Source organism: Oryzias melastigma, linkage group LG4 (genome assembly GCF_002922805.2).
Source record: "Oryzias melastigma strain HK-1 linkage group LG4, ASM292280v2, whole genome shotgun sequence".
In the NCBI taxonomy this organism is placed as follows: Eukaryota; Metazoa; Chordata; class Actinopteri; order Beloniformes; family Adrianichthyidae; genus Oryzias; species Oryzias melastigma.
Genome location: NC_050515.1, coordinates 293,653 through 315,544, shown reverse-complemented (window position 1 = coordinate 315,544; position 21,892 = coordinate 293,653). Strand labels below are relative to the sequence as shown.

General features: G+C 37.4%; 3 protein-coding genes across 3 annotated transcripts; 1 reads left to right on the top strand and 2 right to left on the bottom strand.

Annotated features, from left to right (window-relative positions):
- Positions 1-1,523: 1,523 nt before the first annotated feature.
- LOC112150474 (ICOS ligand) lies at positions 1,524-10,027 on the bottom strand. The gene is made up of 6 exons (XM_024278832.2): positions 9,889-10,027; positions 7,338-7,876; positions 6,933-7,253; positions 4,355-4,639; positions 4,103-4,273; positions 1,524-1,800 (listed from the first exon to the last, which is right to left on the bottom strand). The coding sequence occupies exons 2-6, from the start codon at positions 7,408-7,410 to the stop codon at positions 1,727-1,729; spliced, it is 924 nt and encodes a 307-aa protein (XP_024134600.1). The 5' UTR covers positions 7,411-7,876; positions 9,889-10,027; the 3' UTR covers positions 1,524-1,726.
- On the top strand, positions 9,925-13,924 carry gtpbp6 (GTP binding protein 6 (putative)). The gene is made up of 10 exons (XM_024278830.2): positions 9,925-10,286; positions 10,362-10,499; positions 10,571-10,641; positions 10,707-10,837; positions 10,920-10,990; positions 11,064-11,222; positions 11,295-11,503; positions 11,674-11,822; positions 13,088-13,240; positions 13,755-13,924. Exons 1-10 carry the CDS (start codon positions 9,950-9,952, stop codon positions 13,903-13,905), a joined length of 1,569 nt encoding a protein of 522 aa, XP_024134598.1. The 5' UTR covers positions 9,925-9,949; the 3' UTR covers positions 13,906-13,924.
- si:dkey-66a8.7 (PI-PLC X domain-containing protein 1) lies at positions 13,898-19,633 on the bottom strand. The gene is made up of 6 exons (XM_024278831.2): positions 19,231-19,633; positions 17,987-18,123; positions 14,793-14,921; positions 14,561-14,716; positions 14,304-14,487; positions 13,898-14,230 (listed from the first exon to the last, which is right to left on the bottom strand). The coding sequence occupies exons 1-6, from the start codon at positions 19,310-19,312 to the stop codon at positions 13,965-13,967; spliced, it is 954 nt and encodes a 317-aa protein (XP_024134599.1). The 5' UTR covers positions 19,313-19,633; the 3' UTR covers positions 13,898-13,964.
- Positions 19,634-21,892: the final 2,259 nt, after the last annotated feature.

The window sequence follows — 21,892 nt, the reverse complement described above, 5'->3', positions numbered from 1 at the left end:
GTTAGTGAGGGTGAAGTTTCTCAGATTTGGATTTGAGTCCTTTTTGTACTGAATAATCCAAGTTAATTTTAAACTAAAAACCTAGATCCAGGGGAAACGTCATATTCACTGGTTTGGAACAAGCCAGCAAACAATCAATTTTAGCTAAACTCAAGCAACAACTCATGTGTGTAATTTCATGACAGTTTACATTACAGACACTGTGTATTTATTGTTTTTTTTTTTGTAATCTTGCATCACTCGAGGATCCAGTTATTACTCTTGAGGACGTTTCCAAAATGTTTGCAGAGGTTCTTTAACTCCCATTGTGAGCTGTAAAATTTAATTATTGTTCTGCTGGAACTCTGAACATGTTAGAAACAGTAATATCTTAATTTTTTCTAAAGTTTTATTTTTTTTAAGAGCAAAAAAAAAAAATATGCAAAAGTCTGAAGCAGGAGATTGCAAGAGTGGTGAGACATTTTTGGAATAGATTTTGTCGTGGGACTATAAATAATAATGGATTTAGAAATTATATTATACATTTAGGCCAAATCTAAATTCTTCTCCAATTGCAGGGGCATTTGAAGTGGTGGGGTTTTCTGAAATAGTTTTTTAGGGGCTCACCCTCGCCGCGGAGGGCTCTGTATCCCTCCGCGGCGAGGGTGAGCTGTGTTGTGCCATGCCATGGAAAAGAAGTGCTTTTTGTGCTCTGAATTACTGAAGGTTTCATGCAAATTTAAGTATCGACTTGTTTTTGCATGAACCTTTTTGAAGTTATAAAACCGATATTATTGTGCGTTTCCAAGCACTAGCAGCTCCACGCTCACTAAGATGACCGGTTCCTAAATGTTGTCTTGCATAGGGATCTTCAACTTTTCTTCTCATGTGTTAAACATGTTAAAATATGCTTTACAAAGAATTTAAAGGTATTATTTTATTTTTTATTTTTTTATCTTTGTCCTTATTTTATTATTGTTTTTATTTAATTATTATTTTCTCTCTCTGTCGCAACCGTTGTTCTTCTGTTGTTTGAGTTTGTCTATAATTCTATTGTCCTTGAAATTGTTAATAAAGACATTAAAAAAAATTTAAATAATGTAGCTGACCGGCAACTATTGATGACATCATCGAGTGGTAGCGACGTCCGAATTTAAAGTCTTTTACGCTGGATATGAAGTCACCTATTTGTGAAAATCTAATCAATGCAAACATTTTACATCGTCTATTTGTGACTCCACTGTGTTCTAATGATGAAAATGTGGATGGTTTATTTCAAAAAAAGATATTTCAAAACAGAGACTTCTGGGAAATTTCTAGAGCATTCAATTTTAGAATTGTAGATTCGAACAGCACTACAAAATAGTGAATCCTTAATACGTGTTTGAAATGTTCGAAACAGAGAGACATCTTCTGGTTTATTACGTATGTTTCAGTGAGTATCATCAGGATAATTAAATGACGTGTTTGCTGTGCTGCTTCAAGAAAATACACTAAACTGAACCAAGCATGGAAAACTGTGGCAAATAAAACAGATTCAAGTGTGAGGTTAAGAGTCTTTATTTAACTTGAAATATGTCATCAAAACATGAGAAAAAAACATGATGAAAAAACTTTAAAGGTTATTCAAAGCTGTGCTTACATCTGCATAACAAATAGCATTTGATTGCTAAAAAAACAAAAATAAATAGAATTATCACTATACAGTTGTTTGACAAAAACAGCTTATTTAGATGAAAAAAACTTGTTAAACGTCAGTCTCCTTTTTGTCCTCCGTCATGGCTTCAGTTTCCTCGATGAACTGAAATTTTCTTTTGTACCCTGATGATGGAGAAAACAAACATTTGAAGGCAGAAATGCATTAAAAAAGGAAAACAAATTAGGAAAAAAACGACGGGTGAAAATATGGTTTGATAGGTTTGACATCTGTTTTCTGTTTTTATGTAGAGTTTTGTGGTCATTTGTTTAAGCCCAAATTGATTTTAGGAGCAACTTCACATCAAATAGTTTGAAAATAAAAACATTTCAAATGGAAAAATGTAGTATTACATTTTTAAAATCTCAATTTTGAAATGTAAAATATTTTTTTAAGAAAGAGTGTTCTGAAAATTCTAAAAAAAAATGTGGATTTAGCAATAGCAGGAACAGATAACAGTATCATTTTAAATCATTGTATAAAGAAATAATGCTTTCATTTGGATTTACAGTTGAACAGGCCTCTACCAACTGTTTGGTTAGGGGTTCAAATCCCACGCTTGACAATCACACTGCCTTTTGGCAAGACACTCAGCCTGAATTGTATGAAAGTTGAGATTAAGGTATCTTCTAAAGAGTAAAAATAAATCTACATTATTTTGTCTTTATTTATTTAGCTGTTTACCTCAATGACACTCAGATTGATAGAAGAATTAGGACTCATGCTTTCCTTGTTTTCATGTTCATACTGAGTAAAGCTTAAAAATCTAAGTGAGGAATTACTTTTATTTCTGGTATTAAGCTGAGAAACAAAACTAACGCAGAGGTTAAATACTCAGCGTTAGATGACAAAAAAAAACAAAAAACAAAGACTTTAAAAACTGCTCCAGGAAAAAAATATATATAATGGTTAATCCAACATAATAAGACTGGTAAAATGAAATTACTGACACTAATTCATGTTTTTATAACCCATATAAAAGTACTATGACTCAAAGTAAACCATTGCTTTATGGTCAAGCTTCCCAAACATTTTCTGTCTCTCCATCATCTCCTGTGAATTTAAATTTTGAGTTCTTTTAAGACTTAAACATTTTCAGGATTTTTTTCCCCCAAATAAAATGTAATCGTATCTTTCCAAAACTCCCTAAAAAACTTGTAACTTGATAGATTCGAATTCTAAGATTTTACAGGAAGGCCAGACTGGGAGCCGATTTGTGGCGTGTTTTGGCGTTTCACCTCATAAAAGAACGAAATAAAACGGCATCTGGACCAAAAATGGCCTTAATTTTTATAAAAAATGATTGAAAACAGAACATTTTTAAGTTTTTACATCAAATCTGTGGTTTTTGTTTTTAGTTTCGTCCCATTAAAACCAACGTGTTGATGTTCCCAGAGAAAAACTCTGAGGAAAATGCTGAGTTTATGTGGTGTCAGAATAATCGGAAAAATGACTGTCCGACTTGGAAATTGCACATGAATATTGGAAAAACAACAAATTTTATAACAGAAGAGCTTTCTGCACCTGAACAACGGAGAGTTTATTTGTAGCATGCCATCTATGAGGAGACACTTAACTTACAGAAAGAAAAAAAAGACATTTATAAGGGTGAACAAAATTATTTATTCCAGTTCGGGGGCCAGATTAAATAGTATAACTGGCTGCATTTGACCCCCGGGTCATAGTTTGCCCATCTCTGCCCTAACCCATAGAAACCTCTGGTGACATCAGTGTCACAGAGGTCATAGTGGTCCGACTGGTCTGCAGCATGTACTACATAATTTGCATTTAAGGAAAAATTGATCTTTATTCTTATCAGTTAAAATTCGTCACATGGTTCAAATTTTAAACAAATTTCTGAAAACAGTCAGAGCTTTGTAGGTGACCAAAAAAACAGAACTTTCTGTGAAAATATCCTCCAAGTAGTAAAACGTATACAATAACTCAAGAACTCAGTGTGCATTTTATTATTGTTATATGTATTTTAACTGATTTTCTAACATGTATTTTTTAATGTATGTTAATATTTTTTACTTGTGTATTTAATTGATGTTTTGAGGTTTTTAGGTTGTTGAAAAATACAGATGAAAAATAGCTTTTGAGCTAATTCTGGCACAGTGATGCTTTTGTTGTACACTGTAACTGAAATAAACTAATAAATGTAAATGTAAAATGGTGGATCAAATATACTCAGAAATAAACATGTCAATCAGAATAACCAAAATATTTATAGTAAAAATACTAACTGGACAAATGTAACATGTTTTTTGGAAACACAAAGACCTTAATGGTGAAAATTAAATTAAGTGACAAATTTAGCATTTGCTAAGTAAAAGTATTCAATCTTACAACACTACTAAAGTAGAAGTAAAAACTGGTTCAATGAGGATACTTGTAAAAGTTTTGCTTTTTTTATCATCTGCTCACCTCTCTGCTCTTCTCTCTTCTCTTTTTTCCGTCTCTTGGTGACTCTGTCCAGGTGAATCTGGTACGCCACTCCTACCATCACCATGATCCCGACCACCACACACAGAACCGTGCTGAAGATCCACATGGCTTCTGATGCTCGACCCACCGCTCTGGTTCTGCTCTCTCCATCTGAGATCCACCAAGAACCACAGATTAGCAGAACATCAAGATGTCAGAAGCTAAACACTTTTTGGGGGGGACGACACTCACATCTTGTAGCTGTCAGGGTTTCATTCATGGACGGATTTTCTATGATGCAAGTCACACTGCTGTCTTTGGAGATGTTGAGCGTCAGGTAACTTGTGATGTTGTAGAGGTGGGACTCTGGGTGTGGCTCTGCCAGAGTTCTCACCGAGCCTTCGGGGGGCTGCAGGCTGTCGCTGATGAGCCAAGAAACTACAGGTTCAGGGTAACCTCCGCCGGAGAGACACAGGAAGGTTGTCTCATTTCCGTCTGCTGTCTCCTCACTCTGCAGCTCTGGAGCACTGAAACTGGCTGTAACAACAGACAGGAGTTAGTTCACTGAAGTACTAAACCTGAGAGGAAATGTGCAACCCCAACCCTTATAGGAAGCTTATTTAAATATTCTGATTCAAATCTGATGCAAAAATAAGGTTGCTGCTCCTGATTTATTACAATTTATCAACAAAGAAATAACGTCAGGATAAAAAAAAATTGTTTTGAAACATCCGTTTGTGGTTTAGAAAAAACCTCCAGTTGAAGAACGGAGTGAAACCTCCAGCTGGACCAGAATGGGCAACAATATGCTGGAGGACAGGAAAGAAAAAACAGAAATACTGCAACATCGGGAACACTGAGCTCCATTAGCTCAGCATCATTTTTGTCCTTGAACTTTGGATCCATTTGTGTCCAGAAGTCTCATTCAATTAAATCGTGAAGTCTGACTTTAACTAATGAGATCAACACTTCTTTACTTTTTGCTTCTTTTATGACTTCCTGGATGAATCATTGTTGAATTCTTGGGGTCATTTTGGTCAATAGGTTCAACCTGGGAAAGTTCTCTATTGTTTGAAGGATAATGGAAAAAGTTGGAGTGGAAAAAGTTTATAAAAGGGTCATCTGGATGGCAAATCGTCTTCAACTGGAAAAACAAATTCCAGCAAAGTCTCCTTTCTTAAAAATGTTTTTCTTCCACGGCACCATTCTGGATAATAGCAGGGACAGTTAGGTTGGTAAATCAGACAAATCATGCATCAAATGAATTTAAAAATATATATAAAAAAATCTAATAAAAAAATTGGTGCACCAAACTGCAACCTGTGGCTCTAGATTCACATGTGGCTCTTGACCCCCCAACTGTGGCTCTCGTGGTTAAAGAAAAATAAAAATGATTCTCTATTTAAATTAAAATAAAGATGCAGCTTCATTAATGTTGCGCTAAAATATTTTGATGGATTTTTCCGTCTTTTACCACCTAAAATCAGTTGGAGACTAGTGTACGGTTATATTTCAAATTTAAGGAACATTGGATTATACAACTAATTTCCTATTGTTGACAAATTAAAGGATTTTAAGTGTTCCTCGTGTTCTAAAATAATACAGTATGGGTCACTTAGTTCTGATCTGTGAATTTCTAGCCGAGATTTATCAACGATGGTAAAATAAAATGTTTTTTTTTCTTTTTTCACTGCTGACATGACACTACCTACATTTGCTGCATTAATATCATCAAATATGGTAGAGAGTGTCTTTTATTTTGAAAGGATATCATGCAAACCTCTGACAAAAGTTATAAACTGTTTCATTTTTTTTAACTTCTTTTTAAGTTATACCAAAAAAAGTTTCATAATCATAATAGCTGCAACAGCATAAAAATAAATGAGCATCTTATTTTTATTCAAGAAGAGTTTGCGGCTCCTTCTGGATTGTAGTTAGTGAGAAATGGACCTGAAGGCCAGACCCCTGGCATAGACGTACATTGGCACCCCCTTTTCAGAAAAGCACATTAGCTACGAGAAAAATCCAAAAGGGTGGCAAAAATATGGGCTGTTTATGCACAAATATATTTATATTTATAAATATTGTATGTTTTCTTGTGGCAAAAGTGTTTTCTGAAAGAAGGAATCCTAAACTACATTCATTCCAAATTTGGTGCTTGTATCACAAAATGATTATTCTAGTAATACAAAATAGGGTCCTATAAAGTTTTGGTGATGCTTAAACACACAATCTTTAACTAACTTAAAAATAAAAAACAGAGTGTAAAAGCGGCTCGCTTTTCTCCTTCAGAATCTGCTGGAACGGTTGAAAAGTTACAGTAAATCAAAGAACATGAACACTGAAGCTCCAGTGCTAACGGCTTAAAGTTGCGAAACTTCATCAATGTCATCAGACTTGAATGTTTAAAATGACTGCATGACATGTTAACATGCTTCAGCTTGTCAGGCAGTTTCTGTTTAAGAAATTATTGTTTGGGCGTGGGAAATCAATTGAAACATATATTTTTTAATTTATCTGAATAAATAAGACCAAATCATTTTTAGATAATAAATTTTTTGTTAATTGTTTAAAATGAACAAATGAAAACTCCTAAAAAGAAAATTATTTTATCTTAAAAACTTTGCCCCAAAATCAAACCTAATTCTGGAAGTGAAATTTGTTAAATGAGGTGAAACATAAAGATGACTGGATGAGAAAATATTTGTTTTATCAATGATCAACGTTTGCTTATTTTAAAAGGTATTCTGTTTTAGAGATTAAACATGAAAGCAGGAAATAATAGCTTTCTTTCTCCAGAGTTACATTGTAACTTTGTGTGTTTACAGACCTGCTACCCTGAGGCACAGGGCGCACAGCTGTGTCGCTTCATGTTCTCCCGCAGAGAAAAACAGACTGAAATTCATCTTGTCCTGTTTGGGATGAACTTTTGGAAGTTCCAGGGAAAAATTTCCATTCTGTGCAGCATCATAAGGAATTCTGGCATAGTTCAGGCTACATATCTCCACATTTCCATCTTCCCTCCACTGTGATCTCAGCAACTTTTGGTCATTTTTCCTCCATTCAATTGAAAAATTCCCAAATGTGTTCAGTTCAGGGTAAAGACAGGGCAGCACCACTGGTTGTCCCACAATGCAGAGAACACAGTCATCTGCAGAGAAGGGATAAACAAATCAATTTTGTTTTTTTTCTAATCTAAATTATTATTTTTCATGCTCGGACATCTACAACTCACCCAGACATGCGCCCAAATGAAGCAGGAAGAGCAGCAGTCCTGCGCGCAATAGCGCGCGTTTGTGGAGGCACATTGGCGCACAGAAAACCGGAAGACACGTTGATGGTGTTTTAATTTAATCGAACCAATACTCGTCCATTGTTCACATATGTTAGGCATACATATGAGACTCCACTCTAGTTCCACTTCCTCGTCCACAGCAGGCAGCGCGCGCACAGCTCCTTCCACTGAAGGAGTTCATGTTCAGTCACGCTCGATGATCCAGATCCATTTCTGCTGTCTTCATCAAAGCCCTTATGACTTAAAAAAAACTTAAATGCCCCTTAAAAACAACTTAAACTCGTGCTGAATGACTGCAGACCTGACGGTGTCACCGTTCATGAGCAGATATCCGGTTTGGAGTCATTTTGCGCAGATCTGTCCAACCTGTTTGACTTCTTTTCAGGTCACGCACACCCACCTCGGATCAAGGAAGCGCAAAGACAGAGCCGGCGGGCAGTTAAAGGGTTAAATGGGAATCTTCTGCAGAGAACCCGCATCTGGTGATAAAAATAACACACAAACAAACATTTTAACATTGAATTTTATATTTAAGTAAGTCTATTAATTAAGATCTCAAAATTACCTTTTTATTTCACTGGAGTCGCAAGTTTTATTATATTTAAGGCTTATAGAACCCTACATTTCACTTGTTGAACATGTTGTCTCTTACACTTGTGGTTGAATCAACATGCAGTAAATGAAGCAAACAACACACTTTGTGTTTTAAACAGAAGATAAGTTTTTCTGGTCCTTTAGCAAACCCATTTATTTGTTTGATTTGATTAAATATGTTTGTCTAATTTAGATTACCAATTTTGTACAAGTGTAACAATAAATCAACTAAATCAATTTATATTCTTACGATCCAACCAGGATCTGAGGCAAGTTGTTTTTTTGAATCAAACTACATCATTGTAAAATTGTTTCCAAATGAAATAAATTGATTCAAATCAATATTTGAAAATCCATTTGGATTTAGGCACTGTAGGTTTATCTTACTATAACGTAAAAATGACCAAGTGTCATCACATTAAATAACACAAATGTGATGCATCAAAACATGATCAACCATCAGTACAGTGCAATGTGTGGAAACAGTGAGTTTAGCAAAGTTTGGTGATCATATTGTGTTGTAGAATGTTAAAATAATGTTCTGTTTATGTTATTTTGTAAATGTTTATGGATTTGAAATTAATTCTTGCTTAGTTTTTTGTTTGTACACATTTGTAATTTACATTTGATTATCTTGCAAGGAATCTGGAAAACTTCATCTGCACTGTTCAGTTCCAGGTATTTATCTCTGAGACACACAGAAGTGACTATTCACAGGTAATTAGGGAAGGGTCAGGGTTACAGTTGGGGTTAAAAAAGCATATGGACAAGGTTCTGGATTTAGGATTTGCGTATTACATGGGGCCATCATTAATTTCCACAAGTTCTAGTGCTTGGTCGCACGTAAATATGTGAAAATAAGATCGGCCAAGTCACACTGCACTGGTTGAATTTTTGGCTAAAGAGGTCCTTGATCTATTCAGGATCAAATGGGATTGTCCAAAATGAGCCAACAGACTATAAATCAGATTGACACACCCACAAACTATGAATCAAATTGTTGTTAAAATGAATTGTTACACCACTATGATTTGGTAATTGACATTATATATATTTATAAATTAAATCACTAATCTCTATGTGTTGGACTTGGGTGAATGTCTTCTTACTTGTCTTTCTTCTCTTTTTTCTTATTTACTTTAACTATACCAGTAAAGTAAAACTCCAGAGAAAATTTTACATTTTAGATTTTCTCTATGATGGACACTGACTGCAAATGAGAACAGTTAATGGTCGTGACTTGTGAGTCTGCAGCAAAAATAAAACAAATTGTATTACCCATAATGCAACGCGAATTAGAAATAGCTTCCTGACATATATGAATATATGTTAGCAACAGTTTAAAGACACGGTTGTATTTTGTTCATAATAAAATTTAAAAATGTTTGTGGTTTTATTTACCTACATATTTTCTGTTCATTTTTGTTTTATTTAAAAACAGAACAGCAACGGAAGTTACGTAACCGGAAACCCTGTCAGACAAATTTTCCTGAGTATTGTTTTATAGGATCCTTCTTTTAGTCCGTCGATAAAACAGCTTTTTTTCAAATAACGGGTGAAGTTTGCTTGTAACATCTGATGACCAAATTAAGTACTTTAAAGAACGAAACAGTTTAAAGTGATGAAACTCGTAGAACAACGTCGTGACTTTAAAAATTATGCCTGCAAAACATCGTTCAGGTAAAAATTAATACCCACAGAACTCTTCAAAGGCCCGCGTGTGGGTTGTTTTCATCCACCATGATATCATTTACGCGTTTAATAAAACATGTTTTAGTCTTGTAATATTTAATTTATATTTTATTATAACTAAATAAATTAAATTTCGTTTCAGGGAGCGGCTGGACTGCTACGTTTTTTCAGGCAGAGGATCCGCTGCGGGCTCGCGGGGGCTCACCTGTGCTGTGGTTCCGTGACCAAATAGACTGAAAGTTTCATGGCCGCAGGGGGAGAGCATCATGATGGTATTCCTGAGGAGGATAAAGCCATGGCTGCCTCTGCTGCACCGATCTTTTACCCAGAAAGCAGCAGCGACCTCCGGGCTCGTGCACGCAGCTTCCAGAGGATCCCCGCCGCAGTTCCGACCGTTTTCCCTCTCTGCGTGTGCACTCATGAACCCTGATGACTTCAGCTGCAGCAGCGGAGCCGCAGGTGAGGATCAGGACATCCCGGGGGACACCGAGGTGGAGGAGATCTTCCAGCAGCAGGTCCCTACGGGGGTCGGACAGGGTCAGAGGATCTTCATCGTGCACCCTGACGTGAAATGGGGCAGCAGGAAGCAGCACCTGACCACCGGTAACGAGTCCAGCATTACAGATGAAAGCTCAGAACTGAGACGGTTCGTTTAGAAGTCACCCGGTACCTTTGCAGCTGAGCTGATGATGGCGGAAGCTGTGGGGCTGGTGAAGACTCTGGACAGCTGGACAGTAGTGGACCAGCTCATCCTCTCCACCAAAACGCCCGAGAAGAAACTGATTTTTGGAAAAGGCAACTTCCAGTACCTGACAGGTGACCTCAGATCTTCACAGATCCGTCCTTCATTTTTACTTGCATCCATCTGATCACATGATCTCTTTCAGAGAAGATCAGGCAAACAGCAGGGATCACCGCTGTGTTTGTGAATGTGGAGCGTCTGTCTGCTTTGTCTGAGGTGAGCTCCCCAGCTGTCCATCTGTGCTCTACCACAAACATTGACAGTTCTTTGTTTGGGTCTAGAGGGAATTTGAGGAAGCCTGGGGGGTCAAAGTCTTTGACAGATATTCAGTTGTCCTTCACATTTTTCGCTGCAACGCCAAAACCAAAGAGGCCAAGCTGCAAATCTCCCTTGCAGAGATCCCCTTGTTAAGGTGACTGCACCATCAATTCCTCTTGTTTCAATAAGTCCCCGATGGCGTTACTCACTCTGCTTCACCTTCACCTGCGCGGCAGATCCCGACTGAAAAATGAAATGTCCAACTTGGATCAGCAGGGTGGAGGATCGAGGTACATCGGCGGTTCAGGTGAGGCACCTATACAGAGAAAAGGCAGCGTGCTGCGGTCTGCAGAAGAGACTCAGCCCACTTTGTCCTCCAGGAGAAACGCTGTATGAGGTCCAGCAGAGGCTGCTGAAGGAGCGGGAGGCAAAGATCCGCTCAGCACTGGAAAAACTTCGCCGAAAGAGGCACCTCCTCCGATCCCAGAGGAAACACAGGGAGTTCCCCATCATATCAGTTCTGGGATACACCAACTGTGGTGAGAGGAGCACAATGCAAATGTTGAGGTCTCAAGTTTTAGCTGATCCAGTTTGTCATTTCATCCTTGCAGGAAAAACAACTCTGATCAAAGCTCTGACTGGTGACAGCGGCCTTCAACCCAGAAACCAGCTGTTTGCCACCTTGGATGTGACCGTGCACGCCGGACAGCTGCCCAGTCACATGCCGGTGCTGTACGTGGACACCATCGGTTTCTTATCGCAGCTCCCCCACCAGCTCATCGACTCCTTCTCGGCCACCTTAGAAGACATCAAGCACTCGGTGTGATGCCAAGTCATGTTTTTCACACATCAGGCTTTCTCTGGAACGCTGTAAACTGAGAAAATTGACTAATTCAGAATAATTCATAACATCGTTTTTCCTAATTTTTCCAAGTGCTTCTTACTCATATTTTGTGATTGGGGTTGTTTTGTGTTTCATTTGATTTCCAGGATCTCCTAGTTCATGTCAGAGACATCAGTCATCCAGAGACTGAGAATCAGAGGGTGAACGTTTTGCATGTTTTGAAGAACCTCCTGATCCCAGACAGTCTGATGAGCTCCATGATCGAGGTCCACAATAAAATTGACCTCGTTGACAGGTAAGACAATCGTTTTTTAAAGTTATAGTATTATTTTATTTTTATTTTTTTCACTTTTACTCATTTCTGTTGAGATCACAAATAATGGGCCTTTCTCTAGATCAGTAAAAGAGCCATTTGGGCTCGTTTTCCAAATGATGAAAACCTAGAAGGAGCCGCATAGTCTTACTTTAGCCATTAAGAAATTTGGATTTGCATTCATTACCTTCTCTTTTCAAATAATAAATATGAATTATGTCTATTGTTTGGGACGAACAAAAGCAAAAATCTAAAAAGAAACTAGCATCTCTTATTTATTTATTTATTTTTCGTTTGACAGAAGCTCAAATAACTTATTTTCAAAATAAAAGATTCTCTGTTCCAAACAGGATCATCTCAGTGCAGCTCTGGACAGGTATTACCCATTGTTGTGTTTTAAGTCACAAAAGATCAAACTTTTTACCACATTTTTGCTTTTCATTAAAAAATCTGTTCATTCTTGAGGTAGCGTTGCACTAACAAGGCTTTTTCAGGTCAACAGGGATGTAAAAACCTACATAGTTGATCATCTATGTGCACCTCAGACATCAGTTTATAAACGTAACTAATCTAAATTAAATAAATGCTAATTAAGTAATATTTACTTTAAAAAAATACTATTATTTTATTTTTCTTCAGCCAGAGAGCCACACATGCATCTGGAGCTGCAGACTCCTGCTCTAGATGAATAAAAGTGTTCGGACACCCAGATTATAATCTGTAGTTGGCACCCCCTTGTGGACTAAGACCCATGTGTTGGTGCCCAATGTCTGACTGTCGTCATTTTTCTGAATTTTTAGTGGCTTTTTAATGTTGATTTGAAAGTGTGAGGATTTGTTATTTTAATCATTGTGTTGAATTTCATGATGTATTACTTTCGATTTACTCACCCTTCCGAGATGATGGCTCTTCATGTAGTGCATGTTGTTTCTCTACTGTGATGTCAGAGGAGTTACCACAGCTCTGCCTCAGTTAAGACTTTTTAGTATTTTTCTGTTTAATGTCTAAGAAAACATTTATTTTTTGAATTCTATAGGTATTACTTTTTTATGGACCATGAAAGGAGTGTATTCAGTCATATAAATCCCTTCAGTTTCACTCTTAAAAGAAACATTTTTGGAACAGAATAAATAATTTTTATAGTTTTAACAAATTACCCGATGTTGTACATGTATACGAGTACCATTTGATTTCTGTGGAAGCAGTTTCATGGTTACTCAGACCTTTTTGTTGGTGTTCTCTGACAGTTATCAGAGTGTGAATCCTGATGCCATACCCATATCTGCCCTGGAGGGGCGAGGACTAGACCGGCTGAAGAAAGCGGTGGAAGAGGAGATCTTGAAGTCCACGGGGAAGCAGGTTTTAGATCTCAGGGTGGACCTCAGCTCACCTCAGTTAAGGTGATGATCTGAATGTCTTCTTGTTTGCATATTTGATCTGTTGCACCTGATTTCCGCCGGTCCGTCTGCTGTGCATCTTTCCTTTTCGTTACGCAACCCAAGCTTTTTGCATGAGTTCTATTTCCAGCCCATCAACACATTGATTGACGGACAAAAAGCTGGAGTAACAGGAAGCAGGTCGAGGTTTCAAAATAAAAAATTTTGTTGTACTTTTAAAAGAAAACTTTATAAAAGTTAACACCCCAGACGTCCATTTTCACCATGGATGACCAACGTTTAATTTTGGAAGTACAAAAACATCATTCATCCCACTAAACATGCATTTATAATGACTCTGTGAGGACGGCCGTGATCGAAGAGAAGTGGGACGAACTACTCAATACAGGGGTGACAGGACAAACCACTCCTCTGGAAGCCTGGGGGAGGGGGGACTCTAAGGGAGACACGCCGCAGACGGACCAGTGCAAATCAGGCTTCAGAGAAGACGCAGCCGTAACTGTGTCCTCCTTCACAGCTGGTTGTACAAAGAGGCCACCGTTCAGGATGTGCTGGTGAATGCGGACGAAGGCTCAGCTGTTGTGAAGGTCATCATCAGCGATGCTGCTTACGGGCGCTACAGCAAACTGTTTGGCAGAAAACTGAAAACTGCACCAAAGCAAACTTAATAAAAGATGTATTTATGTGTTGGAATCCCTTTTTTGAAGCTCTCTGAACACTGAAAGTGTTAATTATGGGTCTTGGTTTGGCCGCTGATCTTCCTCAGCAGTTTGTGGTTCAATTCGATCACCAGCGAACAGAGCGGAAGTGGACCAACAAAGTCTCCCGCTATGATGTTGAGGCAGGTGGATCCTGATCCCGGAGCCTGCTCCTGCACCCATTTCCTCTCACAGTCCCAGTTTCTGTAGGTTAGTGTCCGCAGGGATTCCTTCGGGTTCTTGGTGATGTAGCTCCTGGCCGCTGTGAGGTTAAGGCCAGTCACGAAGAAGCAACCTGGAGATGAAACAAACAGGGAAAATTAATATATTTTCTTGGGAAACCGTCTGCGTTTCTGTTACAAACTCACCTGGACGTCCCCGATCTTTGTGCCACTCCATGTAGCTGATGACTCCCTGGGCTGTGTCACAGTTGGCCCACCAGTAAGGGATGGCAGGCCACAGCTCTGGATGCCTGGCTGTGAGCTGGGAGTCGTAGGACAGGATGACCTGGTAACCAGACTTCCACAAACGCCGCAGGCTCAGATCGGGTTCCTGTGGTGGGGCAGGGTGGTCAGCCACTTCTATCTGCCAATCAGCACTTCACCTGCATGAAGGAGAAGCTGACCTTCCATGGACACAGCTTCGAACCGAACAGCCTCTTTAAGCAGACGATGAACGACTCGTGAAATCGGTCATCTATCCCCTCGAAGTGGCTGCAAGCCAGGATGACGACCTCCTTGGGGTGCAACTTCAACCAGGCAGCAACAGACCGAAGTGTCTCCTGTGGAGCACAGTCGGAGAGCTGCAGACACTGAGGGGAATGAAGTGACGACTGCAGAAAGATCCCCCGAACTCACCAGGACGGTCAAATGTGTGTAAATGACGTGCGTGAAGTAAAGGTCGCACGATGAGTCGTGGGGTTTGTGAGCAATGCGGAGATCAAAGTAGCGAATCCCCATCGACAGCTGCTCCTCTATGGTTTTGTCCTGAGGAGAAACATGGACAGGACGAGATGGAAGACATCTCCTAATATGAACGATGATTGCTTATTTGGCGCCATGCCAATAAAGATCTACCTCACTTCCAGGAACTTTATTTTACAAAACAATCATTCAGTAAAATCCAAAACACACTTTAAGTCGCAGGCCGAACAGGATAAACATTTATTGAACACACTAAAACAACATTTTTTAAAGTTAAAAAATGTAACTTTTTAACATTACTATGAATAAAAACAGGCAGGAATATTATTCCAGAATAAATCAACTTGAACCTTAAATAACTTTCAATATTTACCCTCCAATTTTGTCAAAATTATACAAGTTAGAAATAAGCGTAAGAGAACATCAGGCCATTAGTAACAATAGAATAAAATGATCTGGAGGGCCGGATCCGGCCCCGGGGCCTTGACTTTGACACATGTGATCTAGAAGGTGGTAAATCTACTATAGATTATATTTATAATCATTGATAATGTTTTGTAATTCTGGTGTTTTCACATACATTGTGCTCAACACCTTTTTTTGGTGCATTCATGTGTTGTTGGATGATTTGTTGTTTTTCTGACGTCCATGTGTGTTTTCCAAGTTAAACAGTCATTTTTCCAATATCACATGAACGCAGCGTTTCTCTTTATGTTATTCCCTGAGGGACATTAACCCAATTGGTGCAAAAAATTAGAATAAAAGCCACAGTTTTGAAATAAAAACTCCAAAATGTTCCATTTGAAAGAACTTTTATTACATTTCAATTAAAGATAAAGCATGTTTTCATCCAGGTTTTGTGTTTTTTTTCTCTTTTAAGGTGGATTACCAAAACACGCCTTTCAACCCTTTGTTGGGCCGCAGAATATTTCAACATGAATCTGATTCATATTGAAATATTTTTTTTGCTTATGATCAATAAAGTTTTATTTAGTTATATTCTATATTTATGAGGTTTGTTGGGTCACATGACTGCAGCTTTTTTTTACCTCTATACGGTATACGGTATCTATACGGTTTATGTATCTCTATACTTCCTCTCATCTCCGTCAGGATGGAACTTGTTCTCAAAGATTCCCAGGCTCTGAAGTAGTTTCCCTTCACATTGATCACCTGTGTTTTCCACAGTGGCCCGCCACACGAGACAGTGTCGGGTAAACAAAGACGAGCTCAGGTCTCATTACTGCTTCAAACTTTGGACCCTTTCAGGGGTAATCAGGCTCAAGTGTCACATGATTTTCTGGGTTCAGAAACAAACAGAAGGAGCTTCTGGTCGAATGACTGCATCAGGGGTCTGCAGCCTGAGGATCTGGAGCCTCGCGCTCCTTTAACTCTCCATTGTGGCTCTTCGGCCTTGAAAGAAAATACTAACAATATGAATAAATAATACGTTTGTAGTTTTGTTTTTGCTAAATTAGTTTTTTTGTTAAAAGATAGTTAAATGTTTATTTTATTGTCAGCTTAAAGCACATTTTATGACCGTAGTTGCTGTTCAGAGACAAAGTTCTTAAAAACTGCATTTACATTTATAAAATTAAAAAGATCTACACAAATATTGTCTTAGTTGTTTTCAATAGAAAAGGGACAAAAGGATGATGGTCCCTCAAAGTTATAATGATAGAAAATGACATCTTCATCATTTTTATTTTAAGTAAATCTGTCGCATTAGGAGGATCTTATTGGACTTGGGGTGTATTTTATTTTGAAAGGAACTTGTATGTATGCTTTCAAAATGAAGTTAAAAAATATATAAATATAACACTGTTATAATTTAATTATTGTAAATATTTAAAAGCTGTTTTTTATAAATGAAATGCTTAATGTTCACAAAAAACAGAACTTGAGTTTTTTTTCTAAACAGTGAAGTGTGGCTCTCTCTGGATTTTTTCTTTTAGTGTTAAAGGTTAACAAACCTGGGTAACTTGTGAGGTAACTTTGAGATCCAGTTACAGGAGGTCAGAAACACAAAGAGAAAGTGACACTATCAAGTTTCCTGATACCATCTGATCCACATCTCTTCATAATTCATGTAGCCTCTGAACTCTCACTTTTACTACAGGAAATTACAATTCTTAGGAGTCAGAATGCACATCTAAGCTTCCCAGCTTTGTCCAAATTAATGAACCAGCTCCTCTTTTTTATGTTAACAGAACCACCACTGAAATTAAGTATGGTGTATTCATTTGGTCATACAAGTAACAACCAAAAAGGCACCTAAACTAAAGCAGGATCACATGATGGGTCAAAGGTATGATGTAAAAATGACAATAACATGTATTATTATTATTATTGTTATCATTATTATAATTATTATTGAAGGCACTGGTGGAGCTAATTACCCAGAAGGAAAAAAAATTTTGTTTTTCCATTTGATAAAATTCTTGAAAACAAGAAAAACAACAATTAAATCAACACTTTCCAGCTCTGAGTGTTTTGGATGTCAAAGTGGACTGGTTGCTTTTGTGGTAAAGATTTCAGGAATGACAGCAGTCTATTTCTCAATCAGGTGACTCCCAGTTTGAACTCACAACATTGTTTAGCCTACTGCGAAGATCATGAACATGATGTTACTTATAACCTCTTACTGTTCCATGTATTCCCCTCTGGCACTAACTTTCACAGAATAGTTGTTTTGTTTGTTTGTTTGTTTCAGTTTTAAAGTCTTTTAATTAATCAAATTTCCCCTTGTGACATAACATGTCTTTAAATTTCAAGTTTAGATTTGAGTTTTTATGGTCTATTTCTTTTTTTTTTTACAAACATCCACATTTAATGTAAAATTATCCTATTGTCTTTTTTTAAGTATCTTCCCTCTTTTATTTATTTAATCTTAAAATTCCTAAAATTGAGTGTTATATCAGACAGATTGTTTTGCTTCCATTGCAAAAATCTTAATTTAAAAATTTAAATAAGAAGTGCATAATGTTTAAGTGCATCTCTAACACACCAACAGTTATGAGCACCTGCATCATTTTTATGATCTAAAAAAAAATAAAAGTTACATTTATTTAACTATTTAAAATTTCTTCAGAATAATCTGTTCTGTTTGTTACTACATGGAGTCAGACCTGAGTAGTTGCCCATTTGAAGATGATAGGCCTGGTGAAGCAGTAGAAAAGTGTGTCCAGGAGCCGGAAGGAGTCCGACTCAGATCTGACCAGTGGAGAGGTGATGTCCAGACAGTAACTCATTGCGTCATGGCTACCTGAGTTCAAAAGAACCACAAAGGAAATGAAAAACATTCAAATCCAGGAAATCGACGAGTGATTGCATAAAAAGTTCTGAGACTCTTATATGTATCCCTTAACAGGAAGTCTTCTCTTTAAGTGTACTACTAGTATACTGAGTCGTATCCTATAGAAGTTTACTTTTCTATATTGCAAACTTAAAATGTTCCAGTTTAGTCTGAAGAAGTATTCAGTTTGTACTTCCTACACTACACATACATGGTCTGTAGTATAATTACCATACTTAAGTATACTTAAAAAATCTTTAAGTGTTATACGTTTTGCTCAGGGCAATAAGAAAACAATGTAAAAAAAAAGTTTAAAAGATTAGTGATCCCCCAACAATCAGAACTTACAAATCATGAATATTTATCTCATTTGAGACTTGAATATATTTAAAAATATATGAATATTTTATAAAAAGTTTTTTTATATATATTTTGTCTTTTTTCATAATTTAGAAGGTTTGCTGCTACTATTTGTTTGTCCTCTTGCCATTAATGTTTATTTAATGTAATGTGTGCTTGAACAATGAATATAATTTTTATTATATGTAGCCTATATATTTTATAAATGTATGCAAACAATTTTCTCATTATTTTTCCCTGTTGCTCTTGGCAAAAAGTTGTAAGGTTGAAGTTCATTTTATTAAGTATACTTGAGTATAAGTAATGCAAATATAGACTATGTACGTGTAGTGAAATAAGTATAACTAAATACTTTTTCAGGCAACATAGGAACATTTTAAGTAATACATATATAGTATATGAAAAAATAAACTTCAAGTAACAAAAAGCAACTTAGAAAGTCTTGTTTATAAAAATGAAAATTTTGTTTGGGATTTAAGACATTTATATTAAAAACTGTGATTCTCATTGTAGTGGCACAAATGCTACTTCATACAAGAATACTGGCTCACTTCTAGTACTTGTAGTAGGCCTACACTTTAACAGACTTCTTTTTCTAATGGGTTTGGTTTAAATAAAAATAGAGTCAACTTAATTTGAATGAGTCGACAGTTTCCTAAAATCCTCGTAAGAAGGAGCTGAAGGGTGAGGAGGTGAGTGAGGAGGAGGAAGGAGTACCGGGTATGGCCAGCTGGGTCAGCGGGATGTCCCACAGCTCCTCCGGCAAAGCCGACATCCAGTCCTGGAAGCGCGGGTCCATGTCCGTCCGCCAGCCGAAGAACTCTCACATCTGGATCGGAGGAGCCAGTTTCAGCGTCACATGACCGACCGTTTCCCTTCCTTGACAGGATTGAAACCATCGCTGGTGTGAACACAAGCGTAAAAACAAGTTTTACTCCGGAATGAAGTTAGTCTCTGATTGGCAGGCCTCACGCATCATGAGTGTCATGTTATCTGACGACTTCAACCTAAAGCTGACTTCACGTGGTGAAGTTTGCTTCCGGATTTTTTCTGCTTGGGATTTCTTCATCTAAAACACAAGTCTTTACAAGAACGTGTTTAAAACCGAGACTGCTTTTTCCACTTCATGTTTCTGTGTCTTGTGAATAGGATTTTTCCTTTTTCCTTTCAGACTTCAATCTTTACCAAATATACCCAAATAAACATATTTACAGACAAGTCATTTTTGTCTTATCACTTCATTTCAATAAAGAGGTGTAGTTAATTTATTTATTTTTGATTGACAGGTTTTCAGAAAAGAGGTGGGGTTTATTTAGTTTGATTGAAGGAAAATCTTTTGACAAAGAGTTTAAGTGTGCTAGGAGATATGCTAAGTTTATATGTAATTGATATAGTATACCTCAAGTGTACTTTTTGATACTGTCTTTACATTGTAAGCTTCAAAGGGTTCCACTTTAGTAGAAGTGTTTAGTTAGTACCACACATACATTGCCAATTTAGAAGGATGCAGGACTGGGGAAACCAGCTTCCCCAGGGTGCAATAAGCTAAATCCATTGTGGGTCCTTAGGCAAGACCTTTCACACTACTGCCTGACTAAGTAGCCACAAGGGAGTCTGTGTTTTCCTTTACTGTCCACAGCCTGGATAGAATACAGGATTTTGTCAGGAAGGGCATCCGACGTAAAGTTCTCTGCTAAAACACCTGTGCGAATCAGTGAAAGCTGATTTGTTGTGATGACATCCAACAGGATACAGCAAAAGGTGAACAATAACTTAGGGTGTATTCAGACTGGAAAAGTCAGTTGCTCCAGACCATAGTGAGTCCGTTTATATTGATCTGGATTGAGTCCTGAACCTTGCACTTGTTCTGTATTCAGACTACTATCGACTGAACGTTTCTGTTTCGAACTAAAGCTTGTAAACAAAACCATGTGGCTAGAGATCTCTTTAGTCATTGGCCAGAAATTAAGATGGTTACTGAGGAGGAGATGACTAAGAAGATACCCTGACAAGTGTTTATGACATATAGATTGTCAGGAAAACAGTGTGAGAAGCAATGTGTATCGCGTTAAAAGTTGTAGCCTGCATTCATCCAACCAACCACATGAGAACCAGAACCAAAACCAGCGCTCTGCTATTCTGTTTACATCCCGTAATGCTTGGCTTTGGTTTGGTCCAGTTGTTCCACTTCATGCACGGAATCTATTCAGACTGAAAAAACTCAGAACAATCGATTTGAAACAAACAGAGAACACGTCAAAAGATGGGTCTGAGAGCGATTCCTGGTCCCGAACAAGGGTCCACTTCAGAATGAAAATTTGATCCAGATTGTTGGGGGAAACAAGCTCTGTTTCACTTCAAGTGCACCAAATGTGTCAAGTCTGAATACACCGTTATACTCAAGTATACTTGATCAAATCAACTTTTAAGTATGCTATTTTATACCATAAGTCTCACAAGGTTTGGAAGAAAAAGCAAATGAATTCTAGCAGTTGTCGTGCTTGTAAAGTTACCACATCCTTCATCCAGCATTTCTGCCAAATTTTGCATTTTAATAGTTTATGGAACTTAACTATTCCAGATTAAATCCATGAAATCATTCTATAACCTGTAAACAGGGCCTACAGATCTTAAAAAAACATTTTTTTTACAAAAGTAAATTTAATGTAACAGGTTCATGACTCTGTTAAAAAAGCATAAATATACCTGTGAATTTGAGCATTAAAATGCAGGAACCAACATTTGATAAGACTAAATGCTGTTTGGAGGTGTTGATTTCATTTATCATGACACTGAGAAGGCCTAACAAAGGTTTCACTCACACTGGTCTGTTTAACCAACTGATAGCACTTTGTAAAACCCTGAAAGAGCACATGGATTCTGCAGCAGAACAATGGTCCAAACATGGTACCACCTGGGATGGATACAATTATTTTTACACATAATGCTTTGTTTACAACAGCCAATCAAAGTGCAAAGGCAGGAGAACCTCTGATCACTTTTATCAGTGGAATGCAAACTTTGGAATCTTGTATTGATTAGTGCTTGTGTTTGGAGATAAATTACAAAGAGAACATCAACAAATGTTATATATCTACATAAATGTTAATGCATCTGCTATTAATTACCCTCATTTTGTCATTTCATCTATCACATTTTCATTTATACAACTAATTCACATTATGGCCGGTCTGTAAATGTTTAGATGCTTTTTATGGGGCCTAAGCATTCAACAGTCACTTTCAGTGAGAGTTTGTTAAAATTAAGAAGTTTATAGATGATCTCCTCCAGACTGACTGGACTTTCACCCTTCAACAAAACTAAAATCTGAAGCCAAAAAATGTCACAGTACACTTTTCAGCAGAAAACTTCATAAAAC

Coding starts and splice junctions, on each gene's coding strand:
- LOC112150474 (XM_024278832.2), bottom strand. CDS start 7,410: ATGTGCCTCCACAAACGCGCGCTATTGCGCGCAGGACTGCTGCTCTTC. Junction 4,640..6,932: donor CCTGTGCCTCAGGGTAGCAG/GTCTGTAAACAC, acceptor CTGTTGTTACAG/CCAGTTTCAGTGCTCCAGAG. Junction 4,274..4,354: donor AACCCTGACAGCTACAAGAT/GTGAGTGTCGTC, acceptor GGTGGATCTCAG/ATGGAGAGAGCAGAACCAGA.
- gtpbp6 (XM_024278830.2), top strand. CDS start 9,950: ATGATGGTATTCCTGAGGAGGATAAAGCCATGGCTGCCTCTGCTGCAC. Junction 10,838..10,919: donor GCAGAGATCCCCTTGTTAAG/GTGACTGCACCA, acceptor CCTGCGCGGCAG/ATCCCGACTGAAAAATGAAA. Junction 11,504..11,673: donor TAGAAGACATCAAGCACTCG/GTGTGATGCCAA, acceptor TTTGATTTCCAG/GATCTCCTAGTTCATGTCAG.
- si:dkey-66a8.7 (XM_024278831.2), bottom strand. CDS start 19,312: ATGGACCCGCGCTTCCAGGACTGGATGTCGGCTTTGCCGGAGGAGCTG. Junction 18,124..19,230: donor GACCCAGCTGGCCATACCCG/GTACTCCTTCCT, acceptor TTTTGAACTCAG/GTAGCCATGACGCAATGAGT. Junction 14,922..17,986: donor TCAAATGGGCAACTACTCAG/GTCTGACTCCAT, acceptor GTTTCTCCTCAG/GACAAAACCATAGAGGAGCA.